This window comes from Protopterus annectens, chromosome 10.part0 (assembly GCF_019279795.1).
Source record: "Protopterus annectens isolate FY-2018-M chromosome 10.part0, PAN1.0, whole genome shotgun sequence".
NCBI lineage: Eukaryota > Metazoa > Chordata > Ceratodontiformes > Protopteridae > Protopterus > Protopterus annectens.
Genome location: NC_056744.1, coordinates 1,383,171,037 through 1,383,195,867, shown reverse-complemented (window position 1 = coordinate 1,383,195,867; position 24,831 = coordinate 1,383,171,037). Strand labels below are relative to the sequence as shown.

General features: G+C 36.5%; 1 protein-coding gene across 1 annotated transcript in view; it reads left to right on the top strand.

Annotated features, from left to right (window-relative positions):
* CLCA4 (chloride channel accessory 4) overlaps window positions 1-24,831 on the top strand; it is a 580,176-nt gene that overhangs the window by 134,291 nt on the left and 421,054 nt on the right. The window contains exon 4 of the mRNA XM_044086020.1: window positions 19,450-19,558. Coding sequence (XP_043941955.1) covers window positions 19,450-19,558 — 109 coding nt within the window. The remainder of the gene's footprint in view (window positions 1-19,449; window positions 19,559-24,831) is intronic.

Below are 24,831 nucleotides of genomic sequence, written 5' to 3'. Positions count from 1 at the left end.
ATTCTTGCTCATACTCTCTATCAGGTCCTGGTGTAGTACAGTAGTATAGAGTACAGTGTAACAAATGCTGTCGATCAGTGTCGAGGGAGGGGGCTTTACTGATGGCTACATTCATCAGTTTCTCGGTTACTGCCCCTGGACCAGTCGTGACTAGGTCCTGGCTGTACCAGTAAAAAGTTTCACCCTCCAATCGCACTACAAAGGTATCCATTTGTCTCTGTGCCTCCATACCTTGTACAGTTGGAACTACTGCTATGCCAAATATCTGCATAAGGTCTCTGCCCAATAGGTTTACTGGACACTTTGCAGAAACAACAATTTTACTTCTCTGGGTCATACCTGAAACAGGGTCAGTTATTGCTATATCATGGGAAAGTGGTTCCCTATATAGCTGCCCGTTTGCTGCTTTCACTAATATATAATCAGGTGATTCGGAATGTTCTGGTAACTTGGAGGGGTGTATCAAAGTCCATGATGCTCCTGAGTCACACAGGAATTTGATTTCCCTTCCCTCCACCAGAAGTGTAACTTCCAGTTTTGTATCTGCTAAGTAGAGCTCTAAACTCAATAATGCTAAGTCCAAAATTTCACTTTCTTCATCCTCCATATCTACTTGTACTTCCTCTACTCCTTCTATCACATTTACATTTGTTTTTTGTTTATTAACTTTTCCTGATGATTTCTGACTTTCACATGACGTATCTTCACTATCATATAGTCAGTCCTCATCTCCCTTATCTTCAGTAATTACCTTTTTGTTTTGCCTACAATACCTTGCTAGATGTCCCTTTTTCCTGCACTTGAAGCATTCACCTCTCTTTTTTCTTTCTTCAAAATCTTCTGATTATTTGTCAGACTGTTTGTTCCCCTGGGCATTTTTCTTGCCATTTTTACCTGACTGTAATACAAATACTTCAGCTCCGTCTTCAGCAGTGAAGACTTGCGCCTTCTTTTTCTTTTTACTATTAAAATGTCTTTCAGCATGTCTAGCGTATTCAAGTAAGGCTTGTAGCCTCCCTGTTCGATGGTCTATCATATGCTTCGTAATGAAGCTACTAATAGGTGCAATGCAACTTTTCAAAAATGCATTTTTTAATTGTTGTTCATACGAGGAATCATTCGTTTGGTTCTCAGGAACCGACATACCGCTATGATTATTAAAACATTCTAATAATCTAGCATAATACCCATCTATCGTCTCATTTTCCTGTTGTATGCATTGATTAATGCAAGTCCAGTCTGCTCTAGGTTTCCATTTCTCAGAGATTCGGTCTGTTAGACCTTTCACTCTGTTGTCTAACTCTGCGTCACTATGTGGGAGTGGTCTAAGCTCTGCATCACCAGGATTCCAGATGCCACAAATCATGTGCCAATCTGAACCTATAATTTGTCTTACTACTTTTTCTACTTCTTCCCCATTCAAGTGGCAACTCAACCTCATGCCTTGTAAATCTTCTAAAAATTTTGTAAAATTAACTTTCGGATGGGGGATTCCCTCAGTAGCCTTCCGGATATCTTCCGGTGTCCATGGTCTATATACTAAGAGTGTTGGGTCCTGCCCTTCCTGTCCTGCCTGAGGATTTGGAACTTCTATAAGTGGGCATATTTCTTCCTCACTCTCATCCTGTAGATTTCTCTCTATTTGATATAATTCTATGTTCCTATGTGTTTTACTTGTTCGGGACCTAGTTTCAATAGGATCTCTAACAAATGGTTGTGGTCTTGCTGAAACTTCAGGATAACGTGGAGGCGGACCAGCCTGTCCACTCGCTTCATATCCTGAAAAGGGTAAGGGAGGGGGCAAGGGAGGAGGAGGAGGAGATGTTGCTATTACCAAGTTATTATCCTCTTTGTCTAAAAATAATGTTTTTGAATTTTTCAGCTTCTGCTCTCTACGATTTGCTTCCTCAATCCACCTGTGTGCCTGAGGAATGCCTAATTGGCGTTGCTTTTTTGCCTGACCTTCTGCATCAGATTTAAGCTGTTTAAGGAGTTTAACTAGTGAAGGTTTATCTAGTTTACCATCAAATTCATATTTATTAACCCATTTCATATAATACCTAACGTTATCAGAACGCTGTAATTGCATGTATTTTGCATCTTCAGTTAGGGGCGGATCTCGCGAGGTTTTAGTGCACTGATTACCCATGTCAAAGAAAATGTTACGTAACCCTTTTTTATCACGTGATATTAAATTCTTAGTTCCTGTTTACAGTTTATCTAGAATAACTGCCTACCTTATTCTGTTACCCTGATCTATGACCAAATATACAGTACTTCCTTTTGTCCCTGATCTGCAAAACAAATCTTGACAACAATATACTGTAACCTAGTCCCTGATCTAAAACAGAAAAAAGGTAAATTCTTCCTACCTGAGCCTCCGGTATTGAGAAAGTCCAAGTTCCGCTTTTCGGCCACAGATCAGAAAGTGGCCAGCCTCTTTACACGACAATTCAGTCGGAGGTCTTTTCACTCAAGAAGAACCATTTTGGTAACTTCTCCTGCGCAGTATTCGACCACCGATACGCTCTGATCTGTGGCTTACCAAGGGAATTCCGTCTGCAAAGGACCAAACTGTTAAATAAAATAAGATTTCAATACACAGGAGGTTCAGGTTAAAAAGTTTACTAGTGTACACCAGGAGGCAAAAAATGTACAAGTACAGAATTTTGTCTGACATGAAACAGGAAGCACACAATTTTATATAGGTTTAACATTTAAGCTATGCCCACCTTACTGACGTGATATGTTACAGGGCATCTACATCACTTTTAGCTTACAGTCTTCTATTCATAAAGCTGTTGATGCTGTATATTTAAAAAAACTTTTCCTCTAGATACAATACGGCCTTGCTATCCAGCTGGTCAGACATAATGTCTTTCTGTAAAGTTACTTCTTCAAGGTTTCATATCAGTTTGAATACAATAGCAGCTTCAGTCTTTTAATACACGTCTTTGTTCTCTGTTACACTTTCTCACACAGCTGTGTGCTATCTCAGTAATACATATACAAGGCCAAATCATTCCAACAGGAAAGAGCAGAAGATTTCATTATTTCACACATTTAATTTCCTGACCCAGCAGATAATCACTTGTGAAAAGCATAAACATTAAAACTTGCTAAGCTAGCATTCTGCCAGGGTCAAAGATCAGCTTTGCTTCAAGCCACACTGCAGTTTCAAAACTACTTACATTTACACATGAATTAATCCTTACTATTATATGATTAATAGAATAAAATGCATTATATACTACTTTGCTTTTAAACTAGCATTTCTCATATATTCAAATACACATTTTTCTAACAAATCTCTATATGAACACCAAAATTAATTGTAAGTTGGTCTTATAAGCAAAATGCACTTGTCTTCAAAATCAATCAAATCCCCTTCATTCTGTAATGTTATAAATAGAAACAATATTATATTCAAAACTATGATTAAGCAAGAACATCTTATTAACACTCCAAAAACAAACTGGAAACCGACCACCACAATAAATGGATAAAAATATTTAATGTAGAAAGATAAGCGCTTTCACGTGTGCCAAGACACGCTTCTTCAGATCCTTACAACTAACAGCTTTGAACTCAAACAAATATATATATAAGCATTTCTGAGGCAATTAATTCAATTAAACCAATTTAAGACATATACTTAAAAAATCATTCAATTAAAAGAAACAATGCAGTAATAAGTATTACTGCTTGCACCTAAATGGAAAAATTAAGAAAGTTATTGAAACAACAACAAGAATTTGTAATGGAATATAAATCCAACAAAGCTCTTATGTGTTCATATCTAGAAACATAAATTCTGAAAAACTATACATCAAATGTTTCCTATAAATGTATAATCATATGTGCAAAAATGCTAATATTAACTAAATGCTATGGTACCAAAATCTATAAAGCAGTATGATATTACTACACTTATTCAAAACTTATCATATATTAAATATACATTGAATAAATCATAAATTATCAATTAATACGAAAACATAAAATATAAATCTATATGTGTGACTCACATGGTGCTGAACATCAGGACCATGAGGGCACTGTAAATAGAAATGCAACCAAGTATAAAAAACATATGGATAAAAACAACTTAAACCCATATGTAAAGTAAAAATCTGGATCATTAGAAATACATAAACCATGAAAAACTCAATATATATATATATATGTATATAAATATTCTTAAACAAATATGTAAAAATGTGAATGTATAAAAATATCAATAAATCAAAGTACATCTAACAAATATGTCCTAGCAAAACATGTGAAACATAGTGACATATCTGCACTAAAACTATACTCATGTCAACAATATATGAAATGCTTGCCAGAAATCTGTGCATAAAATATTTAAATAGTATAAGGACTACAGTATGTATATGCACTCAATCTCTAAAACCAGTTATTATTAAAAAATCACTTGGCACTACGTCCTTTCATAGGAGCCCTAATGCTGACATATTGATTCAGACCTGGTTCATAATGTGCTTTGAGTTTAAAAATCCAGGAAAGTTCCACTAATTCTAAATCATTAAAATTATCTCCATCTCTTGAATTCGGTAAAACTGTTTGTAAGACTCTAAACACAAATGAATGTGTTGAGTTATTAGAGATGTGTTTAGCCAAGGCATTCTTGTTATCACACTTTTTCACATCTAGAGCATGTTCCAATACCCTCTCTCTCAAGGTTCTAGTAGTCATTCCTACATAGAATGCTGTACACCTCTGACAAGTAGCCAAATAAACAAGGTTTTTGCTTTCACATGTGACAGTTTGATGGGGTTCGAACCTATAGTTCAAAACTGGATGCTCAAATTCTTGAACTGTAGTAATCAAAGTGCAAATACTGCACTTATTACAAGGGAAGGTGCCTGTTCTCATGTTCCTGTTAATACTTGTGTTCTTACTAAACGTATTCGATTCTATACACAAAAGCCTGCTGAGATTCTTGCTATTGCAAAATGTATACGATGGTATGGAACCCACCAATGCTGCTAACCGTTGATCTGTCAAGAGAATGTGCCAATTACTAGAAATAATGTCTTTGATGTGATGAATATCACTAGTATATCTGAGGTTGATCCTTACTCTAGAATTGTCAAAGAGCTTCTTGCCATGATGTCCAGACATTCTAGTGCAATCTCCAGTATTGGAGGTCTGCTCATTGTGTAAAATCTAGTTCTTAATCTTCCTAACCTTTACTGCATCATAGCCTCTATTCAAAAAACATTGTTCTAGAAAATTACTCTGTTTGTTGAGTTCATCACTGTTGTGACATAATCTCTTGACTCTAATAAATTTGCTCTTAATTATGCTGTCAAACACATACCTAGGATGCATACTGTTAAATTGAAGTAAAGTATTTCTCCAACATTCCTTCCTGAAAATGGTTGTCTCAATCTTCTGATTTATATTCTTGTATAACCTCACATCTAAAAAATCTATACTATGAGAGGCATAATTTATTGTGAAACTCAAAAAGTCAGTAGTAGATTCTAACTGCTCTATAAAGGTGAGAAGCTCCACTGTACTACCATGCCAAAATAAAAGAACATCATCCACAAATCGTTTATAAAGGCTAATTTTCTTGAAGCTATTGTGTGTAAATAAAAACATCTGCTCCCAATACAACATCACTAAATTTGCGTAAGTATTGGCGCAGGGGGTGCCCATGGCTACCCCCCATTGCTGCAAATATAGTTGGTCCCTAAATTTGAAAACATTGTTAGTCAAAACAAGTTCCATGATGGCACACAATAGTCCCTCTTCACTAGTGTTGAATTTCTGACTCTTATTTATAATATTCCTTAGAGCTTCTAGTCCAAAATTATTGGGTATGGCAGTGAACAAGTTCTTTACATCCAAGGTCACAAAAAGTAGTTCATCCATATTAGCATAGGAATAGTTGCTTAAACACTCAAGCAACTCATAAGTATCCTTTAAAATGGATGTTGCCTCACTAACCAAAGGTCTAAGTTTTTTCTCTAGAAAGACTGACAACGTCTCAGTGACCCAGCCCTGTCCCACTACTATAGGTCTCATAGGTGGTGGGAATAAGCCTTTATGTATTTTCGGCAGACCTTTAATGTACGGTGTTCGGGGTTTTTCAATGAAGAAATATTCATATAAATCATAATCTATCTGCCTACACATCAAGTATTCGTATAGCTCTTGATGTACTTTATAAATGATTTTGGTGAGTTCTAAATGACTAATAGGTTTGTAGGTAATGGTTTCATTCAAAAGTGCAAGCATCCCATCTACATATATATTGGTGTCTAGTAGAACTATCGCTCCACCCTTATCTGCTGATTTAATCACCAGATCATTATTTCGTTTTAGAGAGTAAATCCTGTCCCATTCAGTAGTGTATGTATTAAAAAACAATGCATTGTGTTTAAAATCATAATAATATTGGTACAAGTCATCTTCACAAATTTTCAGAAAACATTCAGCTACAGGTGTTAAAGCAGGCGTAAATGTACTCTTTTTTCTAAAGCAAACATTAGTAGTACTATCGGAGAGATCATTCGAACTCTTCTTGTTGTTAAAAAGCAGTTTCAAGGATACATTACGTAAGAAAATTCTCAAGTCCTTCAAGATTTCAGACACATTGCTGATTTGAGCAGGTATATAGTTCAGACCTTTGTTCAACAACTCACTGTCCATAGGTGTTAGAATGTACCTGGATAGATTAACTATTAAGTTGCTCCATTCCTCCATCGACCTCTCCGACCCTGTTGTTCTCCTGATAGCTTCCTCTTGTACCTGTCTCTGCTGTCGGACCTCCCTCTCGTTCCATGTTGGCTCTGTACTGGAAGGGGTAAAAAACGTTCAATGTGGGTCTGTGCTACCTTCGGTTTAGCTCCAGTGTTATTCACAGTGGAGCGTGGTAGAGCTAGCTGGCTGGGCGGTGGCGTACAGTCAGAATCTGTTGTGGGGGTAACGGAGACTCTCGCTGATGACATCATCACTCCTGGAGCTGCAGGCAGTTCATTTAAAGCAGTAGTGTCACTTTGACTTATTGTTGAAGCAGGTACTTCAGTGCTAAAAACATCAGCGTTAGCATTGGTTACAAATCCAGCATCCCTGGCATTCCTGTTCTTCGGCCATATGAAGACTTGGCTATTTGTAAAATCAAAGTAGTCTCGTTGAAGTTTACGCATTTTGGTTTGCTGCAACCTCTCCCCATAAGAGCAAGTTTGATTAAGTAGGGACTCTATACGTTGCATGTACATTGCCCCTTTAAATTTATCGTTTAGAGTATTGTATAAGGCTTCAGCTTTAATGCCCAGTTCTTTCTCTATGGGAGAAAAATAGTCCAACAATAACTTGATATAATTGTAGCTTAATTCTAGGTTCAACTGCTGCCACCTCTTCAACAAGTCAGGATGGCTGTCGCCATAGGTGGGCATGCAGAGAACCCTCATCCCTCTCGGCACTATTTTAAAGTGCAAACATGCTTCTAAATGTCTTCTTTGCCAAGTAAACCTCTGTAGCTTGTATAACATATTCTCTAGTTCTTTCATACTCACATTGAATTCATGTAAATTGTCATTATTAGTAATGTCAATGTTCGAATCAGTGACAAATAACTCCATAGCAAGAAAAGGATTGTCTCGTATGTCCATAACAGTTTCCCACCTCCTCCTCTGGTCTGTTTTCTCCGGTACAAAATCAAGCTCTATCGAAGAGTTATCCATCGTGTGGCTTAGGCGACTCCAAACAAAAAAGATATATCCAGGAACACACAGTCGCTGTAGCCCAAAGGTCTGCTCCAGAAACAAGCAAAGCAGATATCCAAAAACAAACTGGAAACCGACCACCACAATAAATGGATAAAAATATTTAATGTAGAAAGATAAGCGCTTTCACGTGTGCCAAGACACGCTTCTTCAGATCCTTACAACTAACAGCTTTGAACTCAAATAAATATATATATAAGCATTTCTGAGGCAATTAATTCAATTAAACCAATTTAAGACATATACTTAAAAAATCATTCAATTAAAAGAAACAATGCAGTAATAAGTATTACTGCTTGCACCTAAATGGAAAAATTAAGAAAGTTATTGAAACAACAACAAGAATTTGTAATGGAATATAAATCCAACAAAGCTCTTATGTGTTCATATCTAGAAACATAAATTCTGAAAAACTATACATCAAATGTTTCCTATAAATGTATAATCATATGTGCAAAAATGCTAATATTAACTAAATACTATGGTACCAAAATCTATAAAGCAGTATGATATTACTACACTTATTCAAAACTTATCATATATTAAATATACATTGAATAAATCATAAATTATCAATTAATACGAAAACATAAAATAAAATCTTATTAACACTGACTTTTTGTAAATTTAGAAAACTTTCTATCGATATATAAACAGGATCCCTATCAGATGACTGAGTTTTCAGAAACTCAAAATTCATATGGTCGAGACCATATGCTCAAGTTTCTGAAGATCAAGGTACTGTACAGAAAAGGACATTTATCCTTTTCATCACTGTAGTGCAATCCCAGAGTTTGTATATTTAATTTGTAGGGTGTGTGGTGAGTGCACCTCTCCCTGAAAAATGTAAAAATGTTTAGCTTTTTGTGGGTGGTTTTTTTTTTTTTTTGATTTTTGGATGTTTACATTTTTGGAAACTCGATCATATGGTCTCAACCATATGAATTTCAAGTTTCTGAAAACTCGATCATCTGATAGGGATATATATATATATATATATATATATATATATATATATATATATATATATATATATATATATATATATATATAAAGAGAGAGAGAGATTAACATTTATATTATTAAAATATTATAAAGAAGGATAGGGAAGGGGAAACAAAGAGAAGGAGAAGGGAAGTGAAAACATACTCTTGTTACTGATTCATCAATCTGTAATTATATATAATAATTATAATTATATTAAATTAATTATATTAAATATAACTATAGGTGTATTTCTCTGCTGATTATAATAACTAAAATTAATTTTATAACATAATTATAAAAATTTCTGATTTCATTGAACATTATACTTATTTGTTCAATTAAAGGAATATTTTATAAAGAATATACATTTATAAGGAATGTCACTATATACTCAGAATATCACCATATACTCAGTACACAATTTATACATTTTTTATAGATGTATAGTTTATGTATATTTGAAGGCAAACAAAAATTACAGATATTGTATAAAGGTAATAATAATTAACACAGTAGAAAAGAAAACACTTCCAGAGAAAATAGTGATATAAGCCTTCATATGAATAACAATAATGCAAAAGTAGGTGAAACTGATGATAACAATATAATATTTAAATTATATATAAATATGTATTCATATGTTTATCCAATTTCTTTCTCTTAGCTGGTGTAGTGAGGTAGGAGGTGGGTTTACTAAGTAAGAAACTATGAAAGGTATTACCTTGATGTGAAGTTTCTTTAGACCAAAATAAAAAGGTTCAATTTGTTATTGACAAAAAAAAAAAAAAGCGATAGAGAGAGAGAGAGAGAGAGAGAGAGAGAGCTAAATATGAGTATTGTTGCAAAGATATTAAAACCGATGTACAATTAACATGGATATTATTATTATATGAGATAGATTTGTAAACCAATGGGACTTAAATTATTTTATAGCTTCCACCATCCTCACTTTCAGTCTCCTCTCATCTACTTATTCATTTTTTCTTCTCCATAAATACCTCAAGCATCGACATTTGCCTCTTTTCCTTTGTTTTCTACTTGATGACAGTCAGGATTACTTTGATCTCTATTTTCATCCCCGAGCTTTTTAACGTTTGAGCTGACTCTTGCTACACCGCTCATCCCTGGATTGCAACTATTATCCTAAATCTACTTTCACTAACATGGGCTTGTTGCTGTATTCCATATTTATGATCATGAACTGAAAACCCACATCTTAAAGTAACCTGTCCCTCACTTATTGACCCATACTAAGTGACTCCCACCAGGTTATTATTTGTTCGTCCATTTTGCATCAAATGCACTTTCTGAGCAATAAGAAGTACAAAGCTCTAATGTCTGGCATTACTGACTGCAATCCATAGAAACTTATTAGAAAATCATTATGAGGGACTGGGCAAAAATATGCAAAATCAGAGGTGCTCTGCAAATAAAGGACAATTAACAGTTATGCTTATAAAGTGGAACACCCTAACATTCTATTTGCTGCTACCACTGGTCTCTTGCATTGTTCTCAGTTGTCCAATTTAAGTGTGTTCAGTACCCAGTCTTTTACCTGCTCTGTTTCCATCAGTTCTGTATTTTAGCTGAATACTTCCCAACAATGATTTGTTGACCTAAATAGTAATACTTTGCATTTGTTTGCACTGAACATCAGCTGCCACCCTTCTGTCTACTTTTTCTGCCTTTCCAAATCCTTTGATATGCTCTTCCTCCCGTTCTCATCTGCATGTTTCTGTGTGCCATCAGCAAAGAGGTCGATCCTGTTCTTTTTCCCCTCTGTTACATTTGAGACAAACAAACCAAGGAATACTGGAACCAGAAGAGATCCCTGTGGTACTCCTCTAGTCACATTCCTAATTTCTGACATTGTCCCTCTCACCATAACATTGTGTCCTGCCATTCAGCCAAGCAGCTGAAAAAGTTCCTCATTCTTGGCATTGTCCCCAAACCTTTCAGTTTTTGTATCAGCCTCATGTGTGGATACAAGTCAAAAGCACTGCTGAAGTAACCGAGTCATAAGATCGGATCAGATCTGAATGACAGCTCCTTCTAGCCATGAACCCATGTTGGTTGCTGACCTGGAGACTGTTGTCTTCTAGAAATACCATCAGTATTCCTCTCAGGCCTGTTGATCTCAAGAATTTTACTTCACTTGCTGTTTCTCAGTTCTCTAGCACTTCTACAGCAGCTGGTGATCTGTTGCAGATCTTTGCCAGGGAGTCTGTCAACACACTGGCTGGATTACTGAAGACACAGTACAACAGGTCCGTGTGCCTTATTCTTCCTTAAGGTAGACAGGTCCCTCTGATCCTCCTCTGTCTCAGTCCTGGTAGCTGTCCACTGTTCTTTCCATTCTGCCCTGCCTCATTTCCAGCATGGCACCCTACACTTTCTTTCTTTGCAAAGATTGAAGCAACTTATTCTTTCAGTACCTCTTGTTTTTTTACAGTTTTCTGTGATCTTCCTCACATCTTTGCACAGCCTGATCAGTTTTTCCCTTGATTCTTTCTGCCATGTACCTTAGAAAACTTTTGCATCATTCATGATTCCTACTTAGTCTCTTTCAGTGATAGCCTTTACTATACTTACTGCCTTTGTTGCATATTTGCTTGCATCCTTGTACTGTGCCTTCTTCACCTCCCCAATGTTTAGTTTTATGTAACTATATTGGCTTTCTTCTCTTTTTCCCTTTTTGCCTCTTCCTCAGACCCTTTTCTAAAGATCTGAGTGTGTCATCCTTGGCCCTTTTCCTAAGACTGTTTACATGCTCACTTTGCTCTCACTATCCTAACTCATCTTTGATCACCTCCCCTATCCCAGTGTAACTGATTCTTTTGAAATTTCACACCAACATCTTTGTATTTTTTTATTCTTTCCCTTCTGTCCTACTCTAAGCTCAGTGTTGGCTACTGATGCCTTATCTTGGACATCTGTGACACCACTGGCATTGTTGAAGACATATCCTGTTCACTTCCTTTTGTCCTTGTTATCATTATACTCCCTTAGTGAGCATGGCTAAGCCTCTCTGTTTATTCTGAGTAACCCTCTGATGCATTACAGTTTGTTGTCCTATTTCTCAGTGAACCATGTATGGATATGGATATCTTTTATATTTAAAAAAAAACACCTACCATCTTCCCTAACCTATGTATCTCATGATAATGTGTGGCCTATGAGTTATTTCACAAGTACTACTCATCTGGTATCGTGCCTTAGGATATTCACTGATTATGTTAGGGCTAAGTAATCTAAAGTGATGTTATTTCCAGACTGAGAGCAATATATTGTTGCTTCCCTCTCTTTACTAAATTACTTCTCACAAAAAAGAAAAATCCAGGAAAACCCTGATCTTAACCCTCTTCCAAGTCTACTGACCTAAATATATAACATCAAGTTCTCTCTTCCACATATGAGACAGCTTGGGCACTGTACAAAAAGGTCATGCTCATTCATATTAATGTACTCAGCAACTTCAAAAAATCTAATCATTTAGAAATTTTCTTTGTTTTTTATTAACAGAATGTTTTTATCAAGATCAGTGAGACTTGATTAAATCTCCATATCTCTATTATCAAAGTTACATCAAAAAATATTGCCTATTTGGGTAGGGAGAAAGCCATAAGAGAACAGGTGGGGTCGTGACTGTGTCCATAAATGCATCAACACTTCACTTTCTAAAATTCCACTTTTTAGAACACTGAGAGTCCCTTGCTGTTAAAAATTGCATAAACAAATATAAACATTTAAAGGTGACTGGCAGATATGTTCCACACAAAAGATACATGATGATAATATTTTATGCTATTCACTGAACAGACACAAATTGTGTACTGAAACCAGTTATGTTAAATTTTGCAGAGTACTAGAGTGTCCCTCTCATGATAAATCTGCAGCTAATTTCTAATTCCACAAGGTTCAGTAGAAAAATAGATTCAAAAAGTGTCTTTATGCAGCTTTTGGATTTACAGTTGATTAGCATATCTACCACCTGTTTATTCCTCCCCCCGGTGACCATTACTCAGTGTATGTCTTATAGAATTACATGAAAATTCCAGAGACACACATTTTCATCAAGGATGGAAAGAAAAAAAGATATGCCAGTATAGTTAACCAGAGATTATTAAACATCATCTGTGTCTTTCTAAAGGAAGTTCCTGAGTTACATAAAGCACTAATTCTGTTCAGTAAAAGTAATATATTCAACAACTGAACTTCTGCTAAATAGTATACCAAAAGAAGGATCAAAAGTCTGTGGTTGATAACTGATAAAATAATAATAATAATAAAATTAAAATGCTCATTCAGGTTGAAGTAGGATACATTACATCATTGTTAAACGTTGTCTTTTTGGAATTCCTATAAGCAGCAGAGGAACTAGGAAAAGTCCATTCAGATCCTACAAATAGAAATATTTCCTGCCTAAACCAAACAAGGCCGACTCATGTAGAGGACTTCTGGAAAGAGCTGCAATACATATTAAAGACATACACACCTCTAGGCTGGTTAAACAATATGACACACAGGAGACACTCCAGGTGCAGTTAACCGTTGACAAGCCCCTATTCAAATCATAGCTAGCTACAGACCCCAAACTTTGACTCAAAATGTCCACTCCACCTATCTGGAACTCTTCAAATCTATCAAGATTCAACCCTTTGCCCTGATCCTGGGCAATTTTAACTATCCAACCATAGACTGGAAGAACTATTCATGCCAAACATAAATGCCCAGAGATTCCTTGATTTCTTCATTACAAATGCCTTGGACCAGCTGGTTGACACCCTCACAAGAGGTGATAATATCTTGAGCTGGGTATTAACCAACATGAGTAACCACTGTAGCATCCCTACAGTTTCATCCTTCCTGGTAAGATCCAACCACAAAGCGGTCACTTTCAAAGTCACCATCTCCCCCACCACCCCACCACCCCTAGCTAGGGTCAAACAAAAAAAAACAGCCTCTTGAGGAAAGGTATAAACAGTTTCACAGCCCCCTTCCTCTCCATAGGAACTGGCACATATGTCTAAACCTACACCAAAGTACTGTACAATCATTTATATAACTGCATGGAATCAGGAATACCCAACAGAACAAAATCATCCCCCTGAAGGAAGAGTAAATCTGTCTGGTGGACATCTGCAATAAATAAACTTTATAATAAAAGAAAAAAAAGTGCTGTCCAGGACCAAGAAGGAGCAGGTGCCTAATTGGAAACAATCACTCCTTAGCCTGAACAAGCAAATAAGAGCACTAGGGAAATCCTCCAAAGCAAACCGAGTCCAAACTGGCCACATCTACTAAAGACAGTCATAAGGCCTTCTTCACGTATGTCCACAATTTCAAAGGAAGCTCTCAGATCTGCTCAGAACTAGTGGTCAAGGGCACCACTATCACAAACACCATAGATATAGCCAACCTGCTGGCAGACCGGTCCCCCATCAGTAAATCAGGACATCCCAGCACCTGTCTCCTTCCCCTTATCTCTAGGGAGCAAGTCATCACTGCTCTCTCAAAGGCAAACAATATAGCCTCCATGGGACCTGATAACATCCCAGGCTGCATCCTATAGGAATCCAGGCAAGAATTTACAGCATCATTAGGCACCCTACTCAGCCAAGCCTGAGAACCCATCTTCATCCCAGCTGAGTGAAGGACAGCCACTGTCATCCCTTTGCACAAAGGTGGAGCATCCCCCAATCCAGGAAATTATGGACCCATCACCTAACTAGCCTGATCTGCAAAGCCATAGAAAGGATTGTCATGGACCTCATTATCAAGGGCATTAGCAACCTCCAAACACTCGATCCCACACAGTTTGGTTTCATCAAGGGGAGGTCATGTCTGTTAAATTTGGCCAACTTCTTTGCTTTGAGACAATCACCATAGCCATGGACGAGGGGAAGATGGTACACACCACTTATCTTGACTTGGGCAAGACCTTTGATACTATTCCCCAGTCGATATAATAGATACACTCTCTCAACTAGGCATCAATATAAATGTTATCATATGGATAGCAAACTGGCTCACTGATAGAACCCATCTAGTCAAAATAGGGGAAGCCATCTCAAGTAGTAAACCTGTAATGAGGGGTGTGCCTCTGGGATTGGTCTTGGGGCCTCAGTTGTTTGGGATATATTTTTTTGAAGTGCAGGCCAAAGCCAGTTGGTTATGGCTGACCAAGTTTGCAGATGACTATAAGCTGGGCTCTGATTTAATTCCCCTAGTGATGTGGACATCCTCCAAGAGGGTTTCACCCAAACAAATGACTGGTGCCAGAAACATGACTTCAAACTGATTGCCAAAAAATGCATCATCATCATCCCCTTTGGGGAGAGTGACATCCCGACAAATTATTGCATTAATAACAAGGTCCTAAGCACGTAATCAGTCATGAGGGTCTTGGGCACGCAGGTTGATAGTAAACTGACTTTTGACCACCATGTTGCCTCCATTGTGTGGAAAGCCTCCTACATGGCCCACTTCATTAGTAAAAGTATCTCATCCAGGGACAAGGAGGTCATAACATCCCTGCATTCTTCCCTTATAAGACCCATTATTAAGTACAATACCCTTTTTAGTATGCACTTCACAAAGCACATGCAGCAGCTGGAGAGACTACAGAGGTTTCTCACCAGGAGAATCCAGGGCCTCAAACATCTACCCTCTACAGATAGGCTAAAAGCCCGGTCCCTCTACTCAGTCTCATACAGACTCCTCAGAGGTGACCTCTGTCTGGTATTCAAAGCAATCTCAGACCTTGCCTCGATGGGATTACTACATATCCACAAGTCAAGCTCCACTCGAGTAACCCACATGTGTGACCTCAGCCTGGTCTGTGACATCAATTGGACTTGGAATAGACTCCCTCTTCACGTCAAGCAGAGTACCTCTTTAACCCTTTTTAAGCATAACCTGGATAACTGGATGGGGAACAGAAAATACACCCCTGGGATTCCACCTGTGTCCCTGCTGGACAGGGCATTGTGTGCTGACTTGTTGGAACATGGGCTAAATTTCTGGCTAGGCTTGTAAGGGCCTCAGGGTCAATAGCCTAGTAACTTCCCATGATCCTCTGAGCCTGTAGTGTAGGTCATTATTCCATACATGTTTCCCTCTGCCAGATGCACAAGATACAGTGTAACTGGATTATTTAAGAAATACTTTAAGTTAGCTGTGTGATGTCTACAAATTTCCAGCTATGTTAGTCCTTTTGAGTCACTGGCTATTACTCAGTCCCAGCTCTACAACAAACTCTTAGCATGTTAGAAATTGGAGAACTCCTAAGCAAGATAAAAACTGAGGACTCAGGTGGAATTACAATCAAAATTAAAGATTCTTAAAGATGGTTTTCTTTTCATTAGATGTTTTACTTATATTTTTTATAAGCAAAAGTACCTTAGATGAGAAAACCCTACAATGTGGAAAGAGGCTTATATTTTCCTACTCAAAAAGAGGACAACATTGATGTCTCTAATATGCTTTATCTCTTCTCAAAAAATCTGAGAAATAATCATTCATTCTGAACTGCTAGATTTCCTTTATAGAAACAACAGTATCTTTCTATTTCAACACGACTTTCAAAAAGGATGTGGTATCAGCATAGCCCTGCTCTGCTGCATTACTGCAGCAGTTTTTCTAGACTTGTTCTAAGCTTAACCACTATTCACTTTAAAACAGTCATCAACGGGCTCAGTACCATTAACCTATATTCACGTACACTATGTTTGTTAAGTAATTAACTGGCAGCAGAAGCTATACAGTAAAATGATACATGGCCTTTGTAAAGTTTAGCAAGGGAATCCTCCAAGGTTCTGCATTAGGCCCTACCATTTCCTACATGTATAAACCAAATGTCTTCTTAATAATAATACTCATTTAATAACCAGGTAGGCCCACTGGAAACACATCTCGTTTACAGGAGTGACCCAGGAGCAATGTCTGGTTAAGTCACTTGCAAATTGTGATGGTGTTTGTCATTTCCAGTGAGTGGATATCATAATCATTTTGTGCCTAGCAAGTGCTGTTTCTGGGATAGAATGAAATCATTAGGCTGGATTTCTGAGACTATTACATTTGTTTTTGAGTTTTGTGTGTGCCATTAATGGTATCCAAGACCTAAAATTTCATTTTCAGTTGTCAGCAGTATGTTACATATGCTCATCAACAAAACATATTTCCATTTGATGGCTAAACATGGAAGCTACGATGTTATGATTCATTGTTTTCCAGTTCTAGTTCAGTCAAGAGAATTTCTACATTATGGCATCTGAAATGCAGGAGCCACCTGAAAGTATTCTTGGGAAACAGTGGTGTCAGCTTGCTAAATACAAGTTCTACAGTGTTCAGAGCATTTGCTGTTCTAGTTTCGAAGCAAATCCATTTGTAAATTGCAATAAGAAGGAAAGTCTATCATTTCAGAACATTCCTCAAAAGTATCTGAGCCATGGTTGTTAGGATGGGGCACTGAAGAATCACTGCAGTAATAGTATTACACAAAGAATTAAGTAAAAATAACTTTTTATTTCCATTTTCAATGCTGGTCCCTAGGACACTCTGAATACTGACTTATTCTATAAATTTGATAGGTGCTGTATACAGAACACGGTCTGATAAGCAGTTTTACCACCTAATTAATGGAAGATATTTGCAACAGGATTTGGAAAAACCACTATGTCAAGTACACCTAATGAAGTATAAAAACAGGTGTGCTAAAATGCAATAAGTAACTCCAGTAAAGAATTGTACATGTGATTAATATACAAAGACATGCTAATATGTGAAATGGCAAAAATGTCTAAATTGCTTGTAGGGGTGTGCATGTACATGTGCCCTTGCATCCTGCAAAGGACTGGCATTGCATCCAGAAGTGGTTCTCAGCTTTCTGCCTATTGTTGTCTACTTAAAATATTCAAAGTGTCATCTAACATATGTGATTTTATATACAAACTGCTAAATGTGTCTTAAAGATTGGAATGCCTTCCAGAGGTGCTGTTCATGAGATGGAGAAACTGCAATGGAAAGTTGGCAATCTGTAGTCTTTCTATAACAAAATATATATATATATACATCTATATAAAAAACAAAGCTGATAGTACCTTTGAAGAATGTTCATATTTCCCAACATTTTTGGCATAGCATATGCATTGATAAAAAAAAAGAATTGTGCAATATACTCACACAGAAAAGTCTAATGTACGGGAACAAAATTGGCATCTATATCACATTATCAAAATGTTACTACAGTGAATCACTAAAGGTCGACCTCTAGTGATCAATGCAGTAAAACATTGAATACTGTTTAAAAAAAAAACAAAACAAAAATAAAAACTAACTAGCCTAGGCAGGGGGCAAGCCCCCCTGCACCCACCACACCCCCCTACTTAAATATTCCAACTCTGAGACCGCACTACATTGAGATAAACAGAAATCTCCTCCTACGGAGATTTCCATTTACCTGCACAATGTTCTGCATTTTCGATGTTGTGGTGCCGACAATATCAGCTTTGATATTGTCGGCTTTCGACATTGTGAAGTAGACCTCAAAATGGTAACAGTTCTAAAAGTACTTAAAACATATATAGCTGAAGGGTTAGTGAAACAATTGAAGACAACAAAATTATTTTTCTTCCTACTGGAAACAAGCAGATTAAATGGAAAGGGCAGGCAGAAATTATCCTGAAGTAAACTGTGGGATGCAGGAAGGGAAGGCTTAAATAATGACACCATGTCTCAGAGAAAGAAAGTTACAAGTGTTCCACACATGATGTGGGTTCTGATAGGTACCAGAACACTGGATGAGGGGCTTAAGAAGGAGTTAGACTGAATTGTTGATGTCAGTAAGCTCAGCTTTTGGGGAGAGAATTAAGTTCAACTTGATTGCCACCTGGAGGAAGGGCAAGAAGTAATAGGGACTGTGGGAATATGAGCCTCATCTAATGAGTGCATGCATGTAGGCTGAGCAACAGAAAAGAAAATTCTAAGCAAACATAGACCATTGCCTATTACCTCTAAACTGTTTCCACAAACTGCATGCTATGGAGATTTGGTTGGGAGAATGAATGTGTTAGTAGGCCAGGTTGCAGGATGGTTAAGACAGGGAGGAACTAAAATAAAGGTTGATATGAGAAGTAAAATCATGCAAAGTTATATCAGCATGTTTTTCCTATAAGCTAAGGTAAACATACAAAAGCATGCATTATATACTGTAAAATGCCTAAGTCACATTCATGTAATTGCTAAGACACTATACATTTGCATATTAGCAATAGTCATCTTTTTAAAAATGAAAATCAGTCTGTAAATATAATATGATTCTTTAACATCATTTCACCTTTTAAAATGTTATCCTAGTATCTTATCTAGATAGGCCATAGTATGGTTGAGATTTCTTGTTTTCACTGAATAATTTAAGGTTTGATAATATTTTTGTATAATACTGATGTTTGTACTTAATGTAAAAGACAAAGGTTTTCAACCATCTTAACTTTTTATGAAAATAATAAAGTAAAATTAATATTATACTGCTGATAATGGCAAATATATATATATATGTGTATATATATATATATATATATATATATATATATATATATATATATACACACACACACACACACACACACACACACACACACACACACACACACACATATGTAGATATATTAATGTAGTGTATTTTATATATTCCCTTTAGGAAATCTGCTGGTCCACGAATGGGCTCACCTTCGATGGGGAGTATTTGATGAATACAATGCGGACAGACCCTTCTACAGATCAGGAACTGGAGATATTGAAGCAACCAGGTTATCTTGACATAATAGATTGTTATTAAGTTTTGCCTATTTCATTAGTCTCACAAGTAAGAAAGGTGGCACATTACCTACAGAAGTTCACCATCACACTTATAATCTGAGTTGTATCACACTGTTGTGGCACATTACCTACAGGAGTTCACCATCACACTTATAATCTGAGTTGTATCTCACTGTTGTGGCATGTTACCTACAGACATTCACCATCACACTTATAATCTGAGTTGTATGACACTGTTGTGGCATGTTACTTACAGAAGTTCACCACCACACGTATAATCTGAGTTGTACCACACTGTTGTGGCACGTTACCTACAGAAGTTCACCGTCACACTTATAATCTGAGTTGTATCACACTGTTGGTCAATAGCTATGTTTCTGAAATCTGAATATAGTGACACAGTAAGGTGTGTCTATAACAGAAGTAGTATGGTTCTTCACCTAACAGTTATAATGTGGTATTTCTGGCAATTTCTTACAGGTACTGCTTTCCTCCATAATCATCTACGTAGGAACAGTGGTACACACAAGAAGCTGTCATCCGCAATGCCAATGACAGTGATTTGAGTGCTGGATGCCTGACTAGGTGATAATGATTTGAGGGGACTCTGGCACCTATTTCTCCTTTTAGGGATAGAGGGTATTTGTGCTAGCTAGCAATATTTCTGAGGGGCTAAAAGGCTTATGATAGGCAGTTAACTGCAAATGGAGAGGCAGACAGATGTTTGTAGCATGTTACTCATGTGAGGAGGAGAGTTAAAAGTTAAAGGATAAGCAAAACGATGTCTAGGCTTGCACTGTAAGAGCATTTGAAGTTTAGCTATCCAGCCTCCACCACTACATGGGATGAATTCATCACAGTGGACAATAAAAAGCTTGGCAACCATCTATTAAGACATCTTATTAATTCCAGGTATTTTTTCACTGTTTTACTGAGTGCCTCTACTTGCAGGTGGGTGGCACATTGAGGAAGTCATCAAAAGTATTAAGAAGTGGGATACATGGGTGGGCTACATGGCTATAAAGGCACTGTTGGCTGACAATTGGTGTAAATCAGACCACTTTAGTGGCAAGTGGCGGGCTATGCTATATGCTGAATGAAAAGTGCACAACAGTTACATGTCTGAAGGCTACTAAGTGCTCTCTGCTGCCATGCAGTGACCTTAGAGGGACAATATTGCACTTGCAAGAGGGTGATAGCTGTGCAAAGATCAAAAGTCTCCCATATATAGAAATAATCTATGTTCTCTGAATATAAAATGCATCCCCCTTGTTTGGGTTTCAGATCATTACATGAACAAATATACCATACACAGTATTTACTCTATATTTGTATTTATCCACTGCTACTTCTAAAATCAACTAAGGAAATGCCAGGATGTGTTACAGAGCAAAGCTATTGACCCAGATCTACCCAATGGCAAGAAACTCATAGCTTGGAGGTCACATTATAAGACTAGAGTTTGGGTACTGTATTATTTCCAAATAAATGATCTTCTGCTACAGACTGTAATAATTCGAACTCCATATGGCAATTTGTGGCAGTGCAGCATCTCACTATATTAACGCTAAACAGAGGCAGCACATGATAGTGGGTTGCAGGGCTGCAGCCTCACTCTGCTAAAATCAGTAAATTCATAGATTAACAGTGCAGATTTTTTTTCTTTAACATTTTGTTATTGCCTAGCCTGACTGGTACAAACTAAGAAAATCACTGTTTCATGTTTATAGGCCTGAATGAGATTGGATTCACAGGAAAGCAGTCATGTGAGGGTACTTTTTAATATAGTAAAACCTCTGAAGAATTATTCACTGGGCTTCTATCTGGACATCCTAGTAAATGTCGCATCGCCATTATTGCAGTCCTGGCTGTCACAGCCTCATACCATTTTACTTTTACCTCCACCTTGTCATCATTTACTCAGTTTGAAGTTCAGTGGGGCTGCAAGTGATAGCAGCCATGTAAATACAGTATTTGCTAAGTAGCTGCCACTCAGTTATTATTCACCTGCATGCTAAATTGACATGATTGTTTGGATTACATCTATATGTCAGTTAACAAATCAAAAACATGTTATCCTCATGATATGTGTACTCTTGTGTTTACTGGATTTAGTAGTGTGATGTGGAAGAAGTTATAAATGCTGTTGTAGTGCAATGAACAACGATTATTGTCATTATTTACTCATTCTAATTCACACATTGTTCATTCAAGAAATACTTCTGCTAAATCAAGCAAAGATGTCATCTTATACTTCTCTTCTTCTTTTAGAACTTTCACTAGCTTTGGAAGTAATGGTGGTCAGAAAATATGCATGCAGTCCCACAGTTGCTATGTGTAGTCAGTTTTGAGGAAGCCCATACCTCCTTCACACTGACAGATATAATTATCATGATGTACACTGTTTCTTATATATCATTTGATAAGCACAATGCATTTCTTGTTTTCTTGGAGAAATGATTCAGTGCTGTTTGGAAACATTCAGTCACACCAAGGCTGTAAATGAGATATTAGGGAGAGATATTGATTTATGACTTGGGCTTTCTTCCTAGATGCCAAAGAAACTTATAGTTTGTCCTTTAGTCTTCTGAAGCATTTGCTACCAATACTCATTTCTTCATGATTTATTGCTGAGCCTTCATCTATTCCCAAATATTTATACACTCCTTGTTCAAGTCTTTTTTTATCATTTCTTGTCCGAGGTTAATATTTTCTTGGTGCTGCAAGTTTCCTATTATAAATATTGTTTTTGCACATTTATCAAGACCAAATGTCATACTTATATTACTTGAGAAAGTTTTAAGTATTTCTAATTGTGGTCTTGAATCCTCAGCTGATGAACTTTACAGTTTTAAATGATCCACCAAAGGTAGATGAGATGCCATTAAACAAGACTGATTTCTGTAAATTAAGTTGTAAGCATATTCTAAGTAAACAACTTAATGGGTTAATAGTAAGACAAAACAGTAGTGGTAACAAGGAATCACCCTGGAATATCCCGTTTGAAGTTTTATCCCTGGATAATAATTTGCCCTTTGTCATAGCTTAGTGGTAAAGTGGTTAGGCACTTTTTTATAGTCACTGCAATATAACTGATCAGTGTAGACTATTTTATCCATCTGTAAGCATTACATTATCCATGAATGTGGGATGCTGTTGAATACTTTTTTCGTAATCTATCAATGCCATACTTAGATTCTTTCCCTTTCTACAGCTCTCTGCTACAGTTTTATTTAACAATAGTTAATCCTTTATTTCATTTGACATTTTTAATAATGATTTGTTCTGTTGCCATTATTACTTTTTCCAGAGGCCTCAAACTCTGTCTGCATAACTGATATTGTCAGAAGGCAAGTTATTAGTTAATAATCCATAGGATGTCTTCAGGTTCACTCTAAAGGACTGTTTTCCTATTGTTACGAAGGTCTGTTCAGGATGTGCATTTAAGTAATTTTTACGCATGGCTATATCTTTGTGTGAAAATGGTAATAACTTAAACCAGAAGTTAAGTATTGCAAGTGGACTCTGGTTTTGCATTTACGAGCTTTTCTCAGTTTTGTGTCTGGCTGTTACTTCACCGCATTTCATACCCTCTGTGTTAGAGCTTCTTACTTTTTCTTTTAATTCTTCTGTCTATTTGTCATGTTTGTTATATTCAGTATGTTTTTTATAAATGCTTCTCTAAGATTTACATATTTTTGTGTTGTTTCGATTGCTTTTGCTTTATTTCCCAATTTTCTACAAAACCTATTGATCATCAATAAATTGCTTATGTTGTACTTTTCCTTTGTATTTATCTACATAGCTTCTTTGTTTTTCTGTATTTATCTACATAGCTTCTATGTTTTTCTGTATTTATCTACATAGCTTCTATGGTTTTCTGTATTTATCTACATAGCTTCTTTGTTTTTCTGTATTTATCTACATAGCTTCTATGTTTTTCTGTATTTATCTACATAGCTTCTTTGTTTTTCTGTATTTATCTACATAGCATCTTTGTTTTTCTGTATTTATCTACATAGCTTCTATGTTTTTCTGTATTTATCTACATAGCTTCTATGTTTTTCTGTATTTATCTACATAAGCTTCTATGTTTTTCTGTATTTATCTACATAGCTTCTATGGTTTTCTGTATTTATCTACATAGCTTCTTTGTTTTTCTGTATTTATCTACATAGTTTCTATGTTTTACTGTATTTATCTACATAGCCTCTATGTTTTTCTGTATTTATCTACATAGCTTCTATGTTTTTCTGTATTTATCTACATAGCATCTATGTTTTTCTGTATTTATCTACATAGCTTCTTTGTTTTTCTGTATTTATCTACATAGCTTCTATGTTTTTCTGTATTTATCTACATAGCTTCTATGGTTTTCTGTATTTATCTACATAGCTTCTTTGTTTTTCTGTATTTATCTACATAGCTTCTATGTTTTTCTGTATTTATCTACATAGCTTCTATGTTTTTCTGATGGTGCTGATATTTTTAGTTTATTATTGGAAATTGTATAGGATAAATCCTAGTCTGTTTTGATAGCATTTATTGCTTTTACCCTATCTGTGTTTCTAAGAATTTCTGATGATGTGTTCCTTTTTTTGTATTCTTCTAATAGTGATACTTGTCTTAAATGCTTTATAGTTTCTTTCTGTTTCATGCCTCCATGGTGGCATTCTACTTGTTCCCTTCCTTTCCTTTGTCATTCTTTGTTATTGTGGTAGCACTTTATCTGTTATTAATTTAGGTGCAAAGTCATGTAGCCTATATATTTCTTTTAATAGTCCTGCTTATTGTGTTCATTTGTCTTACTTTTTTAACATTTTGAGTCTTACTTACTTTCTGTAATCTATTTTTTCATCTATCTTAGAATGTCTGTCCATCTTTATTAAATCAGGCACGTCTTCCCTGAGAGCATCTTCTTTGTAATTTCTTTCCTGCTTTATACCTTACTGTGCAATTGTAACTGGGCTTTTATGTAAGCTTTCAACAGAAGGTTCCAGAACATTGTCCTGTGACTTGTCTTCAGAATCATAGCTTCAGCATAGGGTCTGGGGGTGAGGGTTTGACTCAAAGGCTATCAGAGCTGTCCTTTCCCCTCAGGGCTTCAGTGCAATAGTTTGGCTTTGATGTCTGTGTTGAGGCATGGTCATAAGGAAGTCTAGAATTTCTGCAGGCAGGTGGCTTTGGCCCCTACTGGGGCAGTCCTGGGATCTACATCAGCTTCTGAATTTGAGAAAATGGAGAGAGCTTTCCACATGACTGG